The sequence below is a fragment of the Neofelis nebulosa genome, chromosome X, assembly GCF_028018385.1.
Source record: "Neofelis nebulosa isolate mNeoNeb1 chromosome X, mNeoNeb1.pri, whole genome shotgun sequence".
In the NCBI taxonomy this organism is placed as follows: Eukaryota; Metazoa; Chordata; class Mammalia; order Carnivora; family Felidae; genus Neofelis; species Neofelis nebulosa.
The window spans coordinates 77437682-77459212 of record NC_080800.1 but is presented as its reverse complement, the minus strand read 5'-3'; the positions used below and the strand labels follow the sequence as shown (position 1 = coordinate 77459212).

At 33.3% G+C, this 21531-nt stretch overlaps 1 protein-coding gene across 3 annotated transcripts in view; it reads right to left on the bottom strand.

Moving 5' to 3' along the window:
• Window positions 1-21531, bottom strand: part of DIAPH2 (diaphanous related formin 2) — a 988177-nt gene that overhangs the window by 722114 nt on the left and 244532 nt on the right. For all 3 annotated transcript variants that reach the window (XM_058714641.1, XM_058714642.1, XM_058714643.1), the window contains 4 exons: window positions 11974-12084; window positions 5029-5147; window positions 2912-3028; window positions 642-760 (listed from right to left, as the gene is read on the bottom strand). In XM_058714641.1, the coding sequence (XP_058570624.1) occupies window positions 642-760; window positions 2912-3028; window positions 5029-5147; window positions 11974-12084 (466 nt within the window). The remainder of the gene's footprint in view (window positions 1-641; window positions 761-2911; window positions 3029-5028; window positions 5148-11973; window positions 12085-21531) is intronic.

Genomic DNA, 21531 nt, shown 5'->3' with positions numbered 1-21531 from the left:
ATGAGGTCATATAATGTAGCATATTTCACAAGAGATTTCACATCATCCTTCAGAGATTGTTTCAGAAAATACAGCTAACTAGTAGTCTAGGATGATATAAGTTCATTCCCTTAGCAATCCAATTACATGAGCATGATCACCTCAAATTCTTTTCTAGCTTTAAGGTCTATGAAAATATAAATTGATATATTTTGATTGAATTAAAAGGTCTTGAGTTATTGAAGTCAGTATTTCTTTTCTCAAACTTGAACACTAATAACATAGCTATATTACTAATTAGACCCTATAATTGCACATGTGATTTCTATAACACCACTGATAAACCAACATAATCAAAGGTCTTCAGAGTCATATTTCTAAAAGCAAAACATTCATCTATAATAATATAATGTTTTTTTTGGGGGGGGCACTGACTTTAAACTGAATTCAAGAGCATTAAAACTTATCAAATAGGTTAATATTTTCAATCAAACAGGCAGAACCCTCATGATCATCATAATTAACAATTATAGTGATTGGGTACTCACAGACACAATGACTTACCAGATATTAATGAGGAACTTCAGTGAGAGCACTACCTTCAAAAACTATCATACAGAAGATAGTAAAACACAGAGGACACTGAAGATAATATTACATACCTATCAGATGTGTGAAATCTATGTCTAATCTTTGCCTATACTTGAAATCTGGGTCCATACCACTGCAGTGCAGCACTATCTGTGAAACACACTCCTCAATTATCTTGTAATACTGTGGCCTGAAAAAGAAAGTATTCTTGAATATCTTTTCTACCTATACAAGTCAATTTTCTTAAGAAGTGGTTCAGCATGATAAAAGAATGAGGTATTTTTCTAGCACTGCTAGAAGAAATCATTCTAGACATTACACCCTCTTTGGAGAAATATGCTTAACAATGGTCTGGACATTATAGTAAAAAACCCATCATGATGTAATCAACTGTGAACACGAGTGACTTAATACTTTAGTTTGTAAGGATTCATGCTTGTCATGCTTATCAACCTTATCTACTTACTTAAGTAATTGTTCCTAAAGTTAATGAAAACAAATGACCTGTTAGTCCTACATCCATGGATACAAAAATGGGTCCAGGCCTCCACAAGTTCTCAATTTCAATAAGGGAAGAGTGTCTTGGCATTGACAAGGTACTGAATTTATCACAACACTTTTATGCAAGATTAGCTAGAACAGCTTACAAAACTGGACTGAGCCACAATATTCAAAAGATCTATTTGTGTACATTTTTAAAAGATCCATTTTATAGAAGCATAAACACTTAATATGCATGGCCATAGTCTGAATTTGTTCAAAGTGTCAAAGATTTTTAAACATATCCTAATTCTGTGATCTATCAAGGTAATTCTTGTCTTAAAAATGACTACTTGCATACTTCAAAAAATTTTAAAGGCACTTTTTACGTTAAAATTTAAGGAAAATTTAGTATTTATCAGTGGGTAATAAATTCAACAGAGAAACATCAGAAAGAAATACTATCATAGACAAATTATGATATAAACATCCCTAAGATTAGTATGTTGATAACTAGCCAAGCCACTAAAAGTTTTCAAATGAAGCCAAACAGAGTCTAATTGCTCTTATATTTTTTTGTCATGTGGCTGGTCTCAAGACTCAGAATAAATAGTAATATATATTACACATCTGAGACTTTTTTAAAGTCATCATCAGTTTTAGGATAAATAATATTAGATTATAATCAGTCTAGTCAATGACTCTGGGTAAACAAGGAAAACACAACTGCTCTCTTTGAGGCCATGTTAATTATCTCTAAGTATAATAAAAGTGCTTGTCACATTTCTACCTCACATCGATGTTCTCAGGATGAAAACGATGTCATATTAGAGTAACTTCTAATATATAGTCAAAATTACTGGGAAATGGATCATCTCAAAGAAATTATTTCCCCAAGTAACTGTATACCCATAGGCACAGTACCCTTTGAATTGCCACAACTTATTTTAGGCAACAACAATCATTTTAATTACCATCTTTTCTGCTTTAAGAAAACAGGATATAATTCAATATTTTAACCATTTTTTCTGTCTCTGTACCATCTTGATACCCATCAGTAACTGTACTAGTCTGAACTATAATAGTTCTCCATGTGACTTTAGAACTGTCATCTTTGTTGCAACTATGCCTGAATGCATGGTAGCTTGCCTTTACCCTTTAATCAAGCAAATTTTGAGAAATCAGAGAACCTAGGTTGCCAGAATTTCATGCATATTAGAGAGTATGAAGAACAACTAAGGGTGTCTTGAATAGTTATATATAAGATCATGACCATCAGCTTATTGGATAATTTCAGTCTCTCAGAAACCTTTCTCTAACTTTCTGGTTTTCAGATATATTTGCACTTACTAGACTCTACAGCTTCTAACTTTATTATTATCATAATCATTTATTTTGAAGAATTATAGTAATGGATATAAAGCTGAAATACCAGTATTATTTTCTTAGATAAGATCACATCTATTATTAAATAAATATTAGAAAGGAGAAACAACAGAAAAACCTTACTTATTAAAATGTACCAGAACTTAAAAGTTCTACCATAGACACCTCAGTGCTTACTCTGTGCTACCATTATCTAGCAAAGAAAATTCATCACAAGGTCAGTAAAATCTGTTGGTTTCTTTCTACTAAATGTCCTGTTGCTGGGGTATGCAGTTTTATAAATAGATCCTTCTGGCCCAATTAAAAATAAATTAACGCCTTTTAAAAAATGTTACTCAAAGTCACCAAACTCTTATACACTATTTATGTATGTATATATGCCTCTACTACCTAGGATGCACTACATTATCAGTTTCCCTTAACTTAATCAAATTCAAATCATACAAATACTAGTACTCTCAGAACTTCCTCTTACCTGATATAATAATCATTTCTGATGAGCAAAAAATGTTGTAGAATGGATAATAAGTAATTTTCAGCAGCAGTATCCTTCAACATGTTATACAGAAGATGATACACTTCATTCATATCAGTGGAATATAAGTAAAGGAAAACATTAAAGCTCTTGATGAAAGTTTCACTCATAACAAAAGCAATTTCATTTTTTTTAAATATTGATTCACCATTTTATTTCCATTACTGTTTCTAAACCTTCAACTGCATGATCCAGTATTTTAAAATATACATAAATAAATTAAGTCTATGGAATCACTTTAATCTTTTAATGAGAGAAACAGACTTAAAAGAGCATTTCTAAAACCATTTAATCATCAAAACCTTAAGCAGTTATCCATTATATTTTAAATTTGAGATGATAGCTGGTATGATTGAAACAGCAATGCCATTAGAGAAAATGGTTTACTCTTGATCTTCCTGTGGTTGTGATAGAGGGCCTATATTATTCACATAAGCCACTATCCCTCTACTTTCACTGCCACATAATACAGACAGTAAAGGAGCATTCTGTGGACTGCTAAAATATCACAAACCAGTTTTATTTTATACTGATAAAACACTAAATGTGAAATTGTTACTGTTTGCATTTATTTGTATTTCATCATTTAATAAAAATGGAGAGTAAAGACAAAAGAACTTGAAACATACTTTTCTTAGGATATAAAAAGAGTGGTAAAAGTTTAGATTCTTCTAGTAAACTAGATAACAGATTTCAATGGATTCACTTTTATAATAAAAGTGAGGACATAGAAAACTGATGTAAAAGAAAGGTAGAAAAGGAAATGTAATCTAACGTTCTAAAAATAACCTGAAATGTCAACATTTTCTTTGAAGTAGAATTAAGTATATGATGGATTATTTCTTATACCCCATGTAAGAGTGTTGTGTTAAAGTCTCATAAGGTCCCTTAAGCGGTTACAGAATGGAACCCAAAATAGCTTTATGGTGAAGTTTGATTAATAAGAGAAATCTATACAAAGCAAGGAAGCAAGATACATATTAATACAAAAAGCATTTAATATTATGAAAATGACTGTCGACTAGAGTCACTAATGCTGGATAAGAAATTAGTAGCGTTGATCCCTTATTATAATGGCATCGTTATCCATCATACACACATTTATCTAATACTTCTAAGACACTTCAATAGTAGCATTGGAGGAAAAAGATGAAATATAACATTTCTGCCCTCAATCTCATAGGGGAACAGAACTATACATAAATAAGACAGAAAGTACTGTGAGTTTCAAGGAGAGGAATATTCCAGCTTTTTCTTTCTTTCTTTCTTTCTTTCTTTCTTTCTTTCTTTCTTTCTTTCTTTCTTCTTTTTTTTTTTTTTTTGGCAGTGCAGGGAGGAAGAGGGAAGAAGATATCATAGAGAAAAATTCCATCTCAAAAATCATTTTAGTTTTGAAGTGTTTCCCAGTCTCCTCCAAATTCCCTAAGTAAGAAATTTACTGAGTGTGAAACAAATGGCCAGCAATGCTATGACAACCATCTTTTATATCTAAAATCTTGTCATATAAAATTGTTGCCACAGGAAGATTACACCTGGTATTTGACTCAAATGCTTCTACCACATAGCCCTGTTATAGTCAGATACTATCACATCTAAACATTTTTTTTTTTTACTAAGGAACCAAAATATTTGTATGGAGACTAAGACACTTATTTGAATTGAATTATATCTCTAGATCATTTGAGTAACTTTTAATAAAACTGAAGAAGCATATTACCTATAGTCACATATGAACTCAGTGAACTTTTCCTCCCAAATTCTTACATTTGAGGTATATGCCTTAGGCTCTTGTCTATTCCAGACTATTAAGCTGAATATATCTATAATACAGCAAGCCATTGTGCAGATTTCAATATCATCTGTGTAAATCATCGGGATAGTCTGACAATTCCTCAACATGAATCTGAAGGACAGCATTATAGAGAGGTACTAATATAAGTAAATGGATGTAAATTGGGCTGGCAGACAAAAACTCTAATAATGGTCCACACAATCACCCACAAATCCCTTTTTCACAATACATGCAAAATGACTTCTGTGGCTTGTCAAAAGGATATTCCATTTCTGCTCGAATGTCATTGAGACGGTGTGATAATTCAGTCAGGTCGTCTTCTTTGTTCTCATCAAATACTTTCAACTGAATATCAAGCTCATCATTCTCTTTTTCTTTTAGATCCTAATATACAAACATAAAACTACAGATGAGTAACAGTTTGAAAACACCATACTTTGGTAATAAAGCATAGACACTATTATTCATTTATATATACAGAAGTAATTTTAAATATTGACCCAGGCACTTAGTTTCCTGAGAGAAAGCAAATGCACTATGTATTTTCCTATTTTTTTTTAATTTTTTTTTTCAATGTTTTTTATTTATTTTTGGGACAGAGAGATACAGAGCATGAACGGGGGAGGGGCAGAGAGAGAGGGAGACACAGAATCGGAAACAGGCTCCAGGCTCTGAGCCATCAGCCCAGAGCCTGACGCGGGGCTCGAACTCACGGACCGCGAGATCGTGACCTGGCTGAAGTCGGACGCTTAACCGACTGCGCCACCCAGGCGCCCCTGTATTTTCCTATTTTAAAATTAAAGAACCTCATTATATTAATTGCATTTTCTTTTCATGACCCAGATTTTGATTATTTGCATTAAAAAAATTAACAATCACTTTTACAGTTGAAAAAAACTAATTGCTAACAATCCAATTTGAATGCTGTCATTTTTGATTAAACATACTCATCAAAGATAGCAAAAGAACTCATGCAGTTAGAATATTCACATATGCCTCTGGCAAAAAATGCAAATATAGATCAATTGTACTAATGAAGAATAAATGCAAGGATATATTCAAGCACAACAGCCCCAAGTATGGTGTAGAAAGTTGTGTAAAGAAATCTTAAGTGATATTTTGTGATTTTGAAGCAAAAAGGCATCAGGATTTTTTTTTATCAAGCTGCATGTCTAGCCTCCTCCCCCACTTTTTTTTTTTCTTGGCCTAATCACAAAATACCAACTTGGGCATCAAAGATTTGTTTTTGGAATACATTATGAGCACGTGCAATACAAACCTCTGATAATTTTCAAAATAATAGTATGGACAAAATCTTTGGAAGCATGCCACACTAGAGATTGTTGGGCTTAATATATATCACCTGGAATATGTTTTAATATGTGTCCATTAAGTTGCAGCTTTCAAAACCCAAATCAATAATCACAACTGTGGATGCTCAAGGGTGATACTGAAAGTGGGACTAGGATTTCAGAGCTGAGTTTTAACTCTAAAAGGAAATGCAAGCATGGTGTATTTCAAATTAGGTCAACAAAACAAAATAGGATTCATTCCTTGTTTCTACTTTTATTCATAGAACAATTATAAATGGAAGTGTAATGCTATTACTAAAGCCAAATGCAAATATATGCAGTTTATAGATTTTTTCTAATATTCACATAATAATTTAAATTTACATATAGAACATATGAAAATATTTATTAGTATGTTTCTATAATTTCATATAGAATAAATGACAAATAAATGTATTTACACTTAGTTTCCTCTTTAGGAATAACTTGCTTTTGGTCTAGTTTTTCACTTTTCAATCTGTTGGAATGCAAAATTTCCTACCATTGGTGGAATGTTTTATCAGGTGATTTCAGAACTCCAGTCAGAAAAGAGCAGAAGCCAGAAATACCCAGTATGTTGGTCATTGCAGAAACAATTGTTAACACATTTTACAATATGGACTTTTCCTCATTTTTATGTCTTATGTTATAACATATTGCTATGTTCCTTCTTAGAGGCTCACTATAAAATTTGAACACTTTCAAATATGTTTGAAAAACAGAAAAATCTAATTTGAATACAGCCATTTAATTAGCATCAGAAATTTTATAAAACATGGAATCAATCTGATTAAATACTTTCTGTAAAAATAAGTGGCTAAATGTTTAATTGTTTTTAATTAGGACAACACATTAGTTATATAAATATAGTTCATATAGTATATGAACATATATACCACAATATTAAAACACAGATATATGGGCTTCTGAGTGGTTCAGTCAGTTAAGTGACTGACTCTTGATTTAGACTCAGGTCATGATCTCGTGGTTTGTGAGATGAAGCCCAGCTTTAGGCTCAGCACTGATAGTGCAGAGCCTGCTTGGGATTCTCTCTGTCTCTTTCTCTCTTTCTGCCCCTCCCCCCACTCACTCACACACACTCTCTCTCTTTCAAAAATATATAAACGAACATTTAAAAATTATTAAAATATATACACATAGAAATGTGATATCTTATATTGCTTATTAATAATCTCCATTAATACAAATATATATGCATATATACATACACAAACATATATAAAGCTTCCATTCAGTCAAATATCAAACCCTGAAAAATATATCCATAAATTCATGATGAAATAAACATTTAATTAATAAAGTTTTTATATAGCACAAATATGATATCCTATAAAAGGAAATGGAAATGCATCACTAAAGTTTTATATTTAAAAATATATATTATCATAACTGTACTGAATTATATTATTAATTATGTAAAATATTGTAAATATGTTCAGTTATTTCTTTAAACAGAATTGCTGTATACATATGGAACATTTTTGACAGATTCTGTAAAACACATATTTAAGTCTCTATAACATAGTGTATTTCAAAGGAAATTCCATTTCCAGTACATGACTAATTACCAGTCAAGCAATCAAAATTGAGTCTTCAACAGAATAAGAAAGAGTTTGTTGTTTTTTTCAAACAGAGTAAGAATGCATGATGTTTACAGACATAATTTCTTACTCTCTTGTTCCTTCACAAATCTTATTTACCTAATATTTTCTAAACTTATTTAACTAACTGTATAGTGTGTAACAACTCACTAATCCAAAGTGCTAAAGCAAATTTATGAACAGAATTTTCCATATAAATGAAGTATAAACTCCCTTTAAACACCATAATTTATCAATAGAGATGGGGGAATATTGAAAATAAATTTTTGCAGAATACAATTTTTGTTTGCTCAAGGATTTTATTTCAGTTTTTTTTCAATATATGAAATTTATTGTCAAATTGGTTTCCATACAACACCCAGTGCTCATCCCAAAAGGTGCCCTCCTCAATACCCATCACCCACCCTCCCCTCCTTCCCACCCCCCATCAACCCTCAGTTTGTTCTCAGTTTTTAAGAGTCTCTTATGCTTTGGCTCTCTCCCACTCTAACCTCTTTTTTTTTTCCTTCCCCTCCCCCATGCGTTTCTGTTAAGTTTCTCAGGATCCACATAAGAGTGAAAACATATGGGGGGCGCCAGGGTGGCTCAATCAGTCAAGCGTCTGACTTCGGCTCAGGTCATGATCTCGCGGTTTGTGAGTTCAAGCCCTGGGTTGGGCTCTGTGCTGACAGCTCAGAGCCTGGAGGCTGCTTCAGATTCTCTGTCTCCCTCTCTCTCTGCCCCTCCCCTGCTCATGCTCTGTCTCTCTCTATCTCAAAAATAAATACAAACATTAAAAAAAAAAAAAAAAAAAAAATTTAAGGGGCGCCTGGGTGGCGCAGTCGGTTAAGCGTCCGACTTCAGCCAGGTCACGATCTCGCGGTCTGTGAGTTCGAGCCCCGCGTCAGGCTCTGGGCTGATGGCTCGGAGCCTGGAGCCTGTTTCCAATTCTGTGTGTCTCCCTCTCTCTCTGCCCCTTCCCCGTTCATGCTCTGTCTCTCTCTGTCCCAAAAATAAATAAAAAACGTTGAAAAAAAAAAAAAAAGAGTGAAAACATATGGTATCTGTCTTTCTTACAGAATATAATTAAAATAATCCTTATCTTGAGGATTCTGGTTATTGTATGAAAAACGTTTCACTGTACTATAATATTACAATGGTCTCAGGGGTTATTAAAACACTAAGAATCATTCTAACACTTAATGATTCCAGATATGTTTTTTTTTAAGTTTTTATTTGAATTCCAGTAAGTTAACATACAGTGTAATATTAGTTTCAGGTGTACAATACATGGATTCAACATGTTCATACAACCAGATAGGTTTGTGATAATTTTTTATTCATATACCAACAATTTGAATTAGCCTTAGCCACATCTAATTTGCTGTTTTGAATATGATACATTCCAGAAAATTAGGGAGCTCCCCCTGTTAGAATGGTGTATAAAGTAAGAATAAACAGGAAAAAAAGTGAGGATTTAAAAAACTCTCCTATGAATATATTATTAAGCTTCCATGCATGTGTACAGATGTTTAATATTAACAAAGTTCTAGAAGTTTAAGCTTAAATATTTAGGAAATTAGATAGTGAGTCAATTAGATAATTGACATAATTAGGTGCATCTAATGTACATTAAAGTATGATCATTCAGACCTTTGTTCCAAATGTGATGAAAAAAGTACAAGAACAACATCAGTGGTGAAATCTATGGTATTAAAGAAAGAATATCTAACCTTCTGGGTCTATCTTTCTGGATTCTGATTCTCATAGATAAGAAATACCTGGGGAGGGTTTGTTTTTCTTTTCAAACCAAACATCTCTGCCTTAACCCCAATGAGATTTCCATAGATTATCTTTAGGGGTACATGTCCAAATTCTTTAGTTGATAACCTGGGCTGTATTTAATCATATATCACTCCATTGTCTTAGAAAAAAAATTGAGAATCTTTGTTTGTTGCTTTACAAAACTTTAGGAGGCACAAACGACACTTTCTTCTTTTCTCTTGCTGAGGAAACAACTGAAATATAGGAATCAGGACATACTGAAGAGATGTGACACTTAAAGAAAAATCTAACTGGATACATATATTAGGAATGCCTATATTAAGAAGTACATGTTGCCACAAAAGGCTTAAGCTTAGAATCACTGATGCAAAATCTTCATTGTCAGTGTAAACAAGTGAGTAACATACTATGAGACCACTGAACCCAGCAAAGATGAACACAGCAGAGAAAAGTAGAAAAGGACAAGAGCTACCATTCATACCCTTTCTGAAAACAGAACTTAAATAAACTGAGAGTCACAATTTTCTCAATCAGATATTCAGTAGTATAAGGCAGAAAATGAATGTTAAATTATAATAGATACAGGGAAACAAAAGATGGAAGAATAATAGCAACAACTAATGCAAAAAATGTGGCATATTAGTAAATGAGCAGAGGATGCTAAGGAGCCCTTGTAGCCAGAAAATGTACAAAGACATTATTACTCTCTTAGAAACAGAGGACCAGCCCAGTGAGGACAAGCATGGAAGCCAACAACTCAAAAGCCACACTAGAATCAAGACTGTAACATTATCTGTAGCTACCTAAGCCCACAGACCCTTCATGAGGAAAGATTTGTGACAACACAAGAATACGGGTTACACACACCATAACTAGTGAATGTGCCTAAGTTACCTGCATAGTGAACCTCAATATAAGTCACTTAAAATGTGTTTTGATTAACTGCAATCAACTCCTTCCTTTTTTTTTTTTTTAATTTTTTTTTCAACGTTTTTTATTTATTTTTGGGACAGAGAGAGACAGAGCATGAACGGGGGAGGGGCAGAGAGAGAGGGAGACACAGAATCGGAAACAGGCTCCAGGCTCTGAGCCATCAGCCCAGAGCCCGACGCGGGGCTCGAACTCATGGGCCGCGAGATCGTGACCTGGCTGAAGTCCGACGCTTAACCGACTGCGCCACCCAGGCGCCCAACTCCTTCCTTTTTAAAGTCATGGGTTAAAGGACCATTCAAAGTAGAACTGAACTTTTCTAAAACCAGATACACCAAAGCATACATCTTATCAAAATGGGTTTCAGTAGACCCAAGTTTATGGTACATTTTATGATGATGAATTCCAACTACTTTCAGTTAAGACTATCAAAGCACGAGTTACAGATGCATGCTACACACTCATTCTTCACCAGGAAATGTCCCTTATTTTGGTATTTCTAGTACTTTAAGTATTATATACATTTATATAACATATATATAATACACACACACACACACACACACACATATATATATATATATATATTTGTGTATATGTGTACATATTATATATATTTACTCCCTTTTGCTTCTTTTTTCTCAGGTGTGAGACTAGTGAGTTTAAACAATTGTCTTTTAACAATGCCATGTTTAAACAAAATCCCTCTTCAGTTAACATATTAGACAAAATAAAAAGTCACATTAGTTGTATTTGCGCTTATAAGTGTACTTTATCTCAGATCAAGCTGTAAAGTTGTTTCAAAAATGTTAATTATTGCATATATTCATATTCAATTTAAGGAATTATTTTTAAGAAAAGTTCCTACAGCATTGTAACAAGAATACCATTCTTAAGAAATGTGTCTAGAATATACTAATCCAAATTCTATACATACTTAATGCTGAATATATTTTTTAACGTTTTTTATTTATTTTTGAGACAAGGAGAGACAGAGCATGAACAGGGGAGGGTCAGAGAGAGGGAGACACAGAATCTGAAACAGGCTCCAGGCTCTGAGCTGTCAGCACAGAGCCCGACGCGGGGCTCGAACTCACGGACCGCGAGATCATGACCTGAGCCGAAGTCTGCCGCTTAACCAACTGAGCCACCCAGGTGTCCCACTTAATGCTGAATATAAACGACATCAATGTAAGTTCAAAGAGGAAAGCAAAAACTTTTAAATGAAAATTGAGGCTGCAGAAAAAGAAAAAGCAGCAGTCTTTTATGTTCTCAGTATTCAAATTCAAAGAAAAGAAATTCCCTTTCGACTTTGAGAAAACAAAACAAAACAACAACAAAAAAACCACCCACATCATTCTGGATACATTAGCTGAATTCTGAATCATAAGTTGTATAGAGAGACTGACATTACTGCAATATAGAAAAGCTTACAAAATATCTAATGCTTTACAAAAGCAAATAGAACAAGGTACATTTATTTACTCTGCTGCAAATACTTTTGTCCAATGAGAGAAAAACATTAAAGTTCATTAGCATAATAAATGTGTATACACAACTTACTGGTAACATTGTTTTTAGTCCTGAACGCAGGAATTCATTCCTTAAATGTATTCTAAAATCAAGCTCATAGGGTGAAGTGACAAGGGCATTTATAAACTGCATGCAGGCCACCTGCAATTAGAAAGCAAATTTTGTTAATTTTTTTTTCATTAAGGGAATATTTACTTACTGCATTCAGATCATTATTTTTCCATTAGCTAAAGGCACACATACATATACTATAAAAAGAAATGTAAATTTTTACATAAGTATAAGGATGATTTAGTATAAACAACAAAATTAACAATTAAGTTTCTAATGTCCAGAATAATTTTAACAAAAATATGGATGGCCAAGTATTGCTATGTTTTGCCAAACAATATGAAGGAATATTGAATTCTCTCTGAGAAGCTCAAAGTTCCAAAAGTCTGCATATATAGCCCTTTAAAAGATCATGAAATGTATCTTTCATACCCAGCTGTCCTCAGAGTGCACTTGGCCTCAATTCTATATGGTTATAAACACTTTTCTGAAATAAATCAAATAATGTACCCTGATATTACACAGGGAACAGTGATAACTTGGAGCTATTATATTGATTTATACTCTCTCCCTCCTATCATTGGGATACACTTGTAAAAAATATAAAGTTTTAAAATATATGATTAAGAGGAATTAATTTACTGTGCATAAAAATGAATGCAAGTAAATTAAGATCAACTAGAAGGCACTGTGACAAATAGAAGTGTTTGTTTTTAAGTGAAGGTGATTCCTTAATTATATTAACACTGTAAAGAAGGTTTGGTTTTTCTTGCCTTCTAATACTGAGGTTCCCTAGTATAAAGGGGACTTACTTTCTGGTAATTGCAAGCTAGAAGGGAATCAACAAAGTGCTAATTGCCAGTTGATCCATACTTTTGGGGGAATGCTGCTCAAGTTTACGGCAACTAGATAATAGTTTAAGTGATGAGCTGCACATTTAAATTGATCATTCTTTTTTTTTTTAAGTTGATTTCTTTATTTTGAGGAGAGAGAAAGACAGAGACAGCAAGTGGGGGAAGGGCAAGAGAGAGGGAGAGAGAATCCCAAGCAGGCTCTGTGCTGACAGAGACTCAACCAGGTACTCGAATTCACAAACCACGAGATCATGACCAGAGCCAAAACCAAGTCAGACGCTTAACTGAGCCACCTAGGCGCCCCTAAATTGATTATTTTTAAAGTATGCAGTGAGTGCACTGTACAGTGTTCAAAGAGTTGATTGCCAGAGAACTCCTGGAAAACCAGATTTGGTAAAGATGTCAAGTATATATACAAGTATATATAGGAGACACAAATAAATAATAGTATGAGAAAAACAGATCAGCAAAAGAAAATATTTCAAATGTATTTTGACTTGACCTATCCCACCTATCATTTTAATAGTTATTTTTCAAGTAGAAAGAAAATATTAAAAGGTTTAAAATTACGGTTCCTTTAAATATTTCTTTATTAAAAATACAGTATTCCTTTCATTTTTACATATGTACCTTAGCCATTTAAGCTGTTTTTAGGGAGATTAGTCCATCCACTTCACATCCAGGTTCAAAAATAAAAAGTTGTATGTTTTAAAGGGGATGACTAAAGTTGTTTCTAACATTACTAAATATCTAAATGACAACTGAACAATGTAGTCCAACTCCTATGAATGCTCAAATGTCAATATAAAACACTTAGACAATTGATTAAAAATACTTGCGTTATCGTAAAAGACATTTCAAATAAGTTATTATGATATTTATGCCTTAATGGACTAGTTAACCTTCTTACTTACAATAAGAAAATATGTAAGTCTTTATATAGTTTCCATAGGATGGGATAAAAGTTTGCATACTGTACCTATTATTAAATATATTATCACTGCATGTGCTTGAATGATCCTTGTTATGTTACAACTATGACATGACCAAACAAGCCAAAGTACATGTCTAATCCAAAATTAATAGAGAGAAAAGTTGCCATCTGCTAGGATTGTTTTTGCCAGAAGAAATTCTAGCTTAATGGCTTGTATTAATACCCTACAGGAGAACATTTCAAGAAGAAACAAGTAAATGAGTCTTGGAATTGTACCTTTATACAAATAAAAGTATTTAGATCAGGAGATGATAAAAATAGTAAAAATCAATAAAATTAATGAATATATCAACATCAAAATACCTTTACATTTAATAAGACAAATACAGCAATACTATAAAATACTTTACATGTGATGTATAACTGAATGCTAAAAAAGAAGTGGCATTTAGGGGAACCTGGGTGGCTCAGTTGGTTAAGCACTGACTTTGGTTCAGGTCATGATCTTGCAATTCTTGAGTTCGAGCCCCGCATCAGACTCTGTGCTGACACCTCGGGGACTGAAGCCTGCTTTGGATTCTGTGACTCCCTCTCTCTGCCCTTCCCCTGCTTGTGCTCAGTCTCTCTGTCTCTCTGCCTCTCTCTCAAAAATAAATAAGTTTTTAAAAATTAAAAAAAAAAGAAGTTGCATTCATTAACTATAAAATAATTAGAAGACAAAATAGGTAGGAGACACTTTGAAGTCAGCAATTTAAACAAATAATGGCACTCGTTTATCAATGTACTATTTATTGTTTATCAAATTCTAATAGACATATAATTAAATATAAATAACATAAGCAGAATAGTCATACCATCATGTCATTTTCCAACATATTGTAACAGCGATTCCCTCTTATAAAAACATTTATAGTGTATGAATGTGAAGAACAAAAAAATCATCTTAAATATGTCTATCCCTTTATGTTACTACGTAATTACTGCCCTTTTTAGAGGACATAACAAAATCAATCCAAAACCAAAATAATTGTCACTGTTTACAAATACATAATTAAATTTTAAAAATAGAATTCGTTTCAATGCCAGAATATATTATTACTTAAATATAAACACGAAACAGCCATTATGTAGATTCTGAATAATACAGAACCCTAAACTATTATCATTAGTATTATTCTTTTTAAAAAAATAAATTTGAAAGCACATTTATTTATATATTTTTTAATGTTTATTGTTGAGAGAGAGAAAAAGAGAGAGAGAGAGAGAGGGAGGGAGAGGGAAGGGGCAGAAAGAAAGGGAGACACAGAATCTGAAGCAGGCTCCAGGCTCTGAACTGTCAGCACAGAGCTCAATGCTGGGCTCAAACTCACTAACTGCAATATCATGACGTAAGCCAAAGTCGGACACTTAACAGACAGACGCACCTAGGTGCCCCTGTTCTTATTATTAATTACCAAACAATATAAGAGACTTTACATAATTCACCATTTAATGCCTTCCTCACAAAAACCATTCAACATAAGTGTTACTATTATTCTTAATTCACAGATGATGAAGCTGAGTTTCAAAGCAGGTAACTTATACAAGGTCAGACAGCAAGGAGAAAACTCATGATTCTAAACCATATCATTTTATTTCAAATACAGAATAATTTCCAGCACATTCAAATGCCTCATTAACTCCATTCATAGATTCACACAAAAAAAGATTTTAAGGATGGGTAGTATAATAAAATTTAACTATTGCATCGTTTAACATACTGGAAATATCTAGCTTTGAAACTATTAACTAGAAAGCATACAATTACTTTAATAATATATTGCCTAGTATATAAAGTGCTTATCATGTAAGTCCATTATACCTCAATTAAAAAAAAAACAATGTGGTTATCAAAATGCATAATAGATTACAAACAAAAAAAAGAGGAAAGGTAGAAAACAGTTCCCAGAATGTGTTATATTCCACTATATATGTGTATATGTGTATATATGTATATGTGTGTATACATATATATATACATCCTGAACAATGAAGTATGGGTAGCATCCCATCATCCAAAATAATGGTCTCCACTCTCCTTTACTTCCTGCCACACCGCTCCCTATTCAGCATACATTTGCATACAGATACAAACACACACACACACACACACACACACACACACACACACACACAGGCTAGAGATAGGCTATTCAATATGGGGCCACCAGTCACAATTTAAATTTAGTTTAGTTACAATTAAATAACATTTAAAATTCAGATGCTCAGTCACACTAGCAACGGTTCAAGTGTTCAAAAGCCCTATGTGTCTACTGGCTACCACACTACATGGCATGAATGAAGGACAATGCAGAAACTTTGACTGGATAGCATTGCACTAGAGGCTTCAAGGAAAAAGTCTTCTGCCTAATATCTAAAACCTAAGTTCCAAAGAAGTACAAAACTCATTCCCAAATAACGATAGTTTCAGAATTGGTATGTTGAACTTCCAAGCGTATAAATCTTTAAGATCATGATTGAACTATATTGTCTGCTTATAAGGTAAAATCAATCTACTTTAAAAAAAAATCCAACCTCAGAGATGCAAAATAAAGAATATGCGATTTTAAAGCAGAGAGACTGCCTAAAAATGCCAAATACTCTGTTTTGATGTGTTCCTTTAAAGATAAAGAAACTGAAAACCTAGAAATATTAGATGATTCGCCCAAGATCATGCAGCTAATAAAAAGCCATGAAGACTGAACTAGAACTCATGTCTCATGACTGTTTGGGATTCTTTGTACAACACTACAATGCACAAATCTGGCATTGCTGAATAGCATTTTTCCTTACACTGGGAAGAAAAGCAAGTACCCTTGAACTGAATATCACAAAGTCCATTTTTCCAGATTCTTTCTGTTGCTTAGTTTCTTTATAATAGGTCTAAGTTTCAAAATGGTCTGCCATATCTGTTTTAAATATAGCTTCCACAAGAATTAAAATTTAAACATCACAGTAAATCAGCGAATTTTGTCCATTATTAATAAATATGGTAGGATCGGACCAAAATTCTGATTCTTAACCACTAAAACAGTTTCTTTATTTGTACTTCAGGGGTCTCCTTTTCTACATCATAAATATGCTGCCAAATAAATGCATGAATATGTATAGATAAAAACCACCAACTCTGCATGTGATAAAGATCCAATAATTTGTACCATGTATAATTATATGCTAAACTGAATTACTATCAGTTTTTCCATCACATTAGGATTATTCCTTTACTATAATAGTATATTTTCTTTCTACAATAATGGTCTACATCCTTTAGTCACAAGATGCTATTGTCTTCATCCTGCGGTATGGGATGTGATACAGAGTGTGAAATATCACAAAAGAGATTATAAACTTTGTAAAGGCAAGTTCTGCATTCATTTAGGATTTTCTGTTTAACCTCTAATTGCCCTCAATACAATGATTAAAATATAATGGGTGAATGGTAATGAAATATCTCAAATTTTAATAGCATGAGACATGGCAATACAAAAAAAAATTATATTCCATTTCTTACCGAAGTGGTAGAGAGGGGAACTATTTTAACATGAAATATCCTCACAAAATTATTGGAAAAATGCTACAAACTTTTATTTAACTTACCAGGTCTGAAAACTATACAAGCATCTATCTCTCTGATCATAATTCAAAGAGCTATGGAGTACAATAATTGCCAACTCTAGGGCATTCTCAGACAGATTATCCATATTGCCACTAGCTGTGACAAAGTGTGCTTTAAAATTTTATTGACACTGTCACACACTTGACCTTATTAAGTACTTTGTTGACATTAACAAGGTCTTTCTTTATCTTACCCCAGCAGGAGTTAGGAAAAAAGATGGTTTAAGTCAAATAAGTACAAAACAAGAAAGATACAAATGTACAGAGCAAGTTAATTAAATCAGGAAATGGAGAAAAATTCCAGGCAGATGAAGCCATGTACAAAGGTATGGAGGTAGAAGGAAAAAACAGCACAAAATGTTCAGGATTCTGAGCACACTATGACTGGACCAAAACATGTAAGTAGAATAGTGGTGAAGTATAAGCAGAAGAGTGGTGAAATATGAGGCTACAGATATGATGATGTATTTTGATGATGATGATAATGAAGTATTTTGTGTGTACTAAGACTACATTTTAATCCTAGAGGTTACGGGAAGATCTTGTTGGATTTTTAGCAGTGATATGACAAGAACTGTACTTCAAAACTATAACTCTGTGGAGGATGATTTAAAGGGGGTTAGAGTAAAAGGTAGAAGATATTTAAGAGTCCAGAAAAATGGCAAAATGGTGAGATGTGACAATGCACTGAAATACACAAATGGCAGCAGAGGTGGAGGGGAAGGGATACCAATGAAGGAAAGAACAACACTAAGGAAGTAGAGTTGGTAGGATTTGGTGACTGAAGGAATGGTGAATGGAGAAGAATAGATTCAAAGATGACTATAATGTTTCTGATTTATACTACCCAGTGGATAATGCTAAGGTAACCAGGATTGAGAATACAAAAGGAAGGCAGGTTAAGATTGAAGAGAGGATTAGAGTAGGAAGGAGAAGGATGAAGAATAGGAAGGTAAGTAGCATTAAGGACAATATTGAATTTGAAATTCAGCCAAGAGGCAGCTGACCATATGGGGGGGTCTGTCTGAGTCAGTAGAATTTGGAAAAGAAGAGTTCAGAGAAATTCATCATATAGAAGTACTAGATGCAAGTCATAAGGATGGATAAGGCTGTCCAAGGACAATGTACAGAATGAGCAATGCAATGAACCAAAGCAAAGGACCAAAGAAGTGAGAATTAAGCTCTTAGGAAGCAGTATATTTTAGGGCCAAACATACAAACAGAAGATTTAAAAGATTTAAAAATATAAGAGACAAAACAAGGAGAGGTTAGTATTATGGAAATTGTGGAACGAGAGAACTTTGATAGGAATAATCAATAGTGTCAAATGGTGCTGAAGACGCCAATATGACAACTTAAAAAGTGTCTTGCTTTTTATATAATGGAGGTCACTAGTGACCCTCCATGACAAAAAAAAAAGATATATTTAACAATTAATCATCTTTGAAATAGACATAAAAGGAAAGACATCCTTTAAGTCAGAAGTTACTTTTATATGAACTTGAAAAATGACTACATTGTATAAATATATCTATACAGCCCCCATTATACTAAGTCCACTCTAAAAATGATAGTAATATGAAACTGTCAGTAAATAGAACAAGTTTCCTAAGTGCTAGCAGGTATTCATTCAACACCTAATATTTAACACATTCATTTACTTTTCCACAAATTTTCTCCTTATTCATAAGCTGTAGCACCTTGTTTTATTATAAATTTACCTGTACTCACAAATGATAAATGATTTATCCAAGGCTACATCCTCATGTGTGATGGCATGAGTGCATGAATAGCTAATTTACAAGTATGCTTAGAGTAAAATCTGAAGACTTGAGAACCACTATGAAAAAAATCAATCTATAAAGAATCAGTCCATATATCTGAGGGTTTGTCTATGTAACCATGAACATTTGTTTCTGCACAGAACTCTTTCTGAAATGAATTAGATAATTCCTACATTCTTAAACAAAATATCCTAGATATAATTACATAATTATTTTCTTGCTGCTTCAGGGGTGTGATTGAATATGTGAGTTAGTGAACTATGATGTAACACAGAGATGCCTGCAGGAGCTACTGAGGTGTGTAGGGCTACTTGCTTAGTTTTCATAAGGTGAGGTACTGTGTAGTGGTTAAGATCGTGTACTCTGGAGCCACACTCCCTAGTGTCTAATCTGGACTTTTGCTCCTAATCACATTGTGGCCCTTGGAAAGTTATCTAACCTCTATGAGCCTGTTTCCTCATATATAAAATGGGGATACTACTATCTTTCTCCTAGAATTACTGTGAGGTTTAAAATGAGGTAATGTGTAAAGTTTTAGAACATGGGTATGTGATGTATACATGCTATCTTTAATTTCTTATTTTTATGATGTCTCTAAGATATCCAGTTAAGCATTTGGACATGTAAGTTTGAAAAGACAGAGAGAGATGAGATGGACTTATAATTCTGGGGAATCACTAGAATATAGCTGGATGCTAAAGCTAGAGAAACAATTGAGAACATTCATGAGAAAAATAAAATACATATGTATACATACAAGTGTATATATGTAAATGTACAGATATATGTCTAAACAAAAGTGATAATATAAGAGGGCCAAAGATAGAACACAGAGAAAAAAATACCCAAGAAAAAGAGGAGAAACATATGAAAAAGAGACAAAGCAGTTAAAGTAGTCAGAGAGCAAGGAGAGAATGGGGACCATAAAGCCAAAGGCAGTAAAATTTTCAAGGAGGGAGGCGATTAATATTGCCAAATGATGAGGATTAGAAAAAGGCCATTGGATTTTGAAATTAGAAGATCATTGTTGACCTTTTTAACAACTTTGAAAATCCTGAGTTGTAAAAGGAAATTTAGGAAACAGAGAAAATAAGTACAGATGATTCTTTTAGAGACTGGGACTATGAAATAAAAAAAGGAAGGTGAGAGGTTGGTTCAAAGAACAAGTAAGATCAAAAGTATTGCAGTATGGGTAAGAACTAAGAATGCTACTTAGCTGAAGGGAAGTCAGTGAAGAGAGAGCATATGAAGATATATGACTTACTGTCTCTCTGTTTCTTGAACTATTGCAGATTATGAAAATCCTATCACAAGTACAAAATTTCCCTTTAATTTTTTTTTAACGTTTATTTATTTATTTATTTTTTTTTTTTGAGACAGATAGAGACAGAGCATGAACGGGGGAGGGTCAGAGAGAAGGAGACACAGAATCTGAAACAGGCTCCAGGCTCTGAGCTGTCAGCACAGAGTCCGACGCGGGGCTCGAACTCACAGACCGTGAAATCATGACCTGAGCCAAAGTCGGCCGCTTAACCGACTGAGCCACCCAGGCGCCCCAAAATTTCCCTTTAAAGATGACCTTGAAAACTTCTATGGGAAGTAAATAACCTGTTTTAAAATTCAAAAAAAGAGAAAAATGTAGACAATTGTTATTTAAAAATATAATTAGTGCTGTATTTTAACAGAATTACTTCCTGAGACTATAATAACATTTTGAGAAGTCTCAGGGTACTACAGAAATAGAAAATGTAATTCTATTACATTTAAAATACAGCACTAATTATAATTTTTAAACAATAAGTTTAAACTTTTGTGTTTCATTCTGTATTCTGAAAATATTTTTGAAATTTTAGATGAAATTTTTTCATTGACATGAAATAGTTCAAATAAAAAAAAAACCCAATTCACAATTCGTGTAAGAGTGATAGGCTTTGCATATAACAAATTACTAATTTTTGTAGCTCATCAAACTAGGAAATTTCAGGGGCACCTGGATGGCTCAGTTGGTTAAGTGTCTGACTCTTGATTTCCACTCAGGTCATGATTTCATGGTTCGTTAATTTTGAGCCCTATCCAGGCTCCGCACTGACAGCATGGAGCCTGCTTAGGATTCTCTCTTTCCCTCTCTCTGCCCCTACCTTGTTCATGCTCTCTCTCTCAAAATAAATTTTAAAAACTTAAAAAATATTTTTAAAAAGAAGAAAATGCAGTATACAAATGATTCATCACAAAGACCTGGCTTCAAATTACATCTCCACACTTCAATAGCTGTGTGATTTTGAGTGACTGATTTGAGTAAGTAATGAAAACA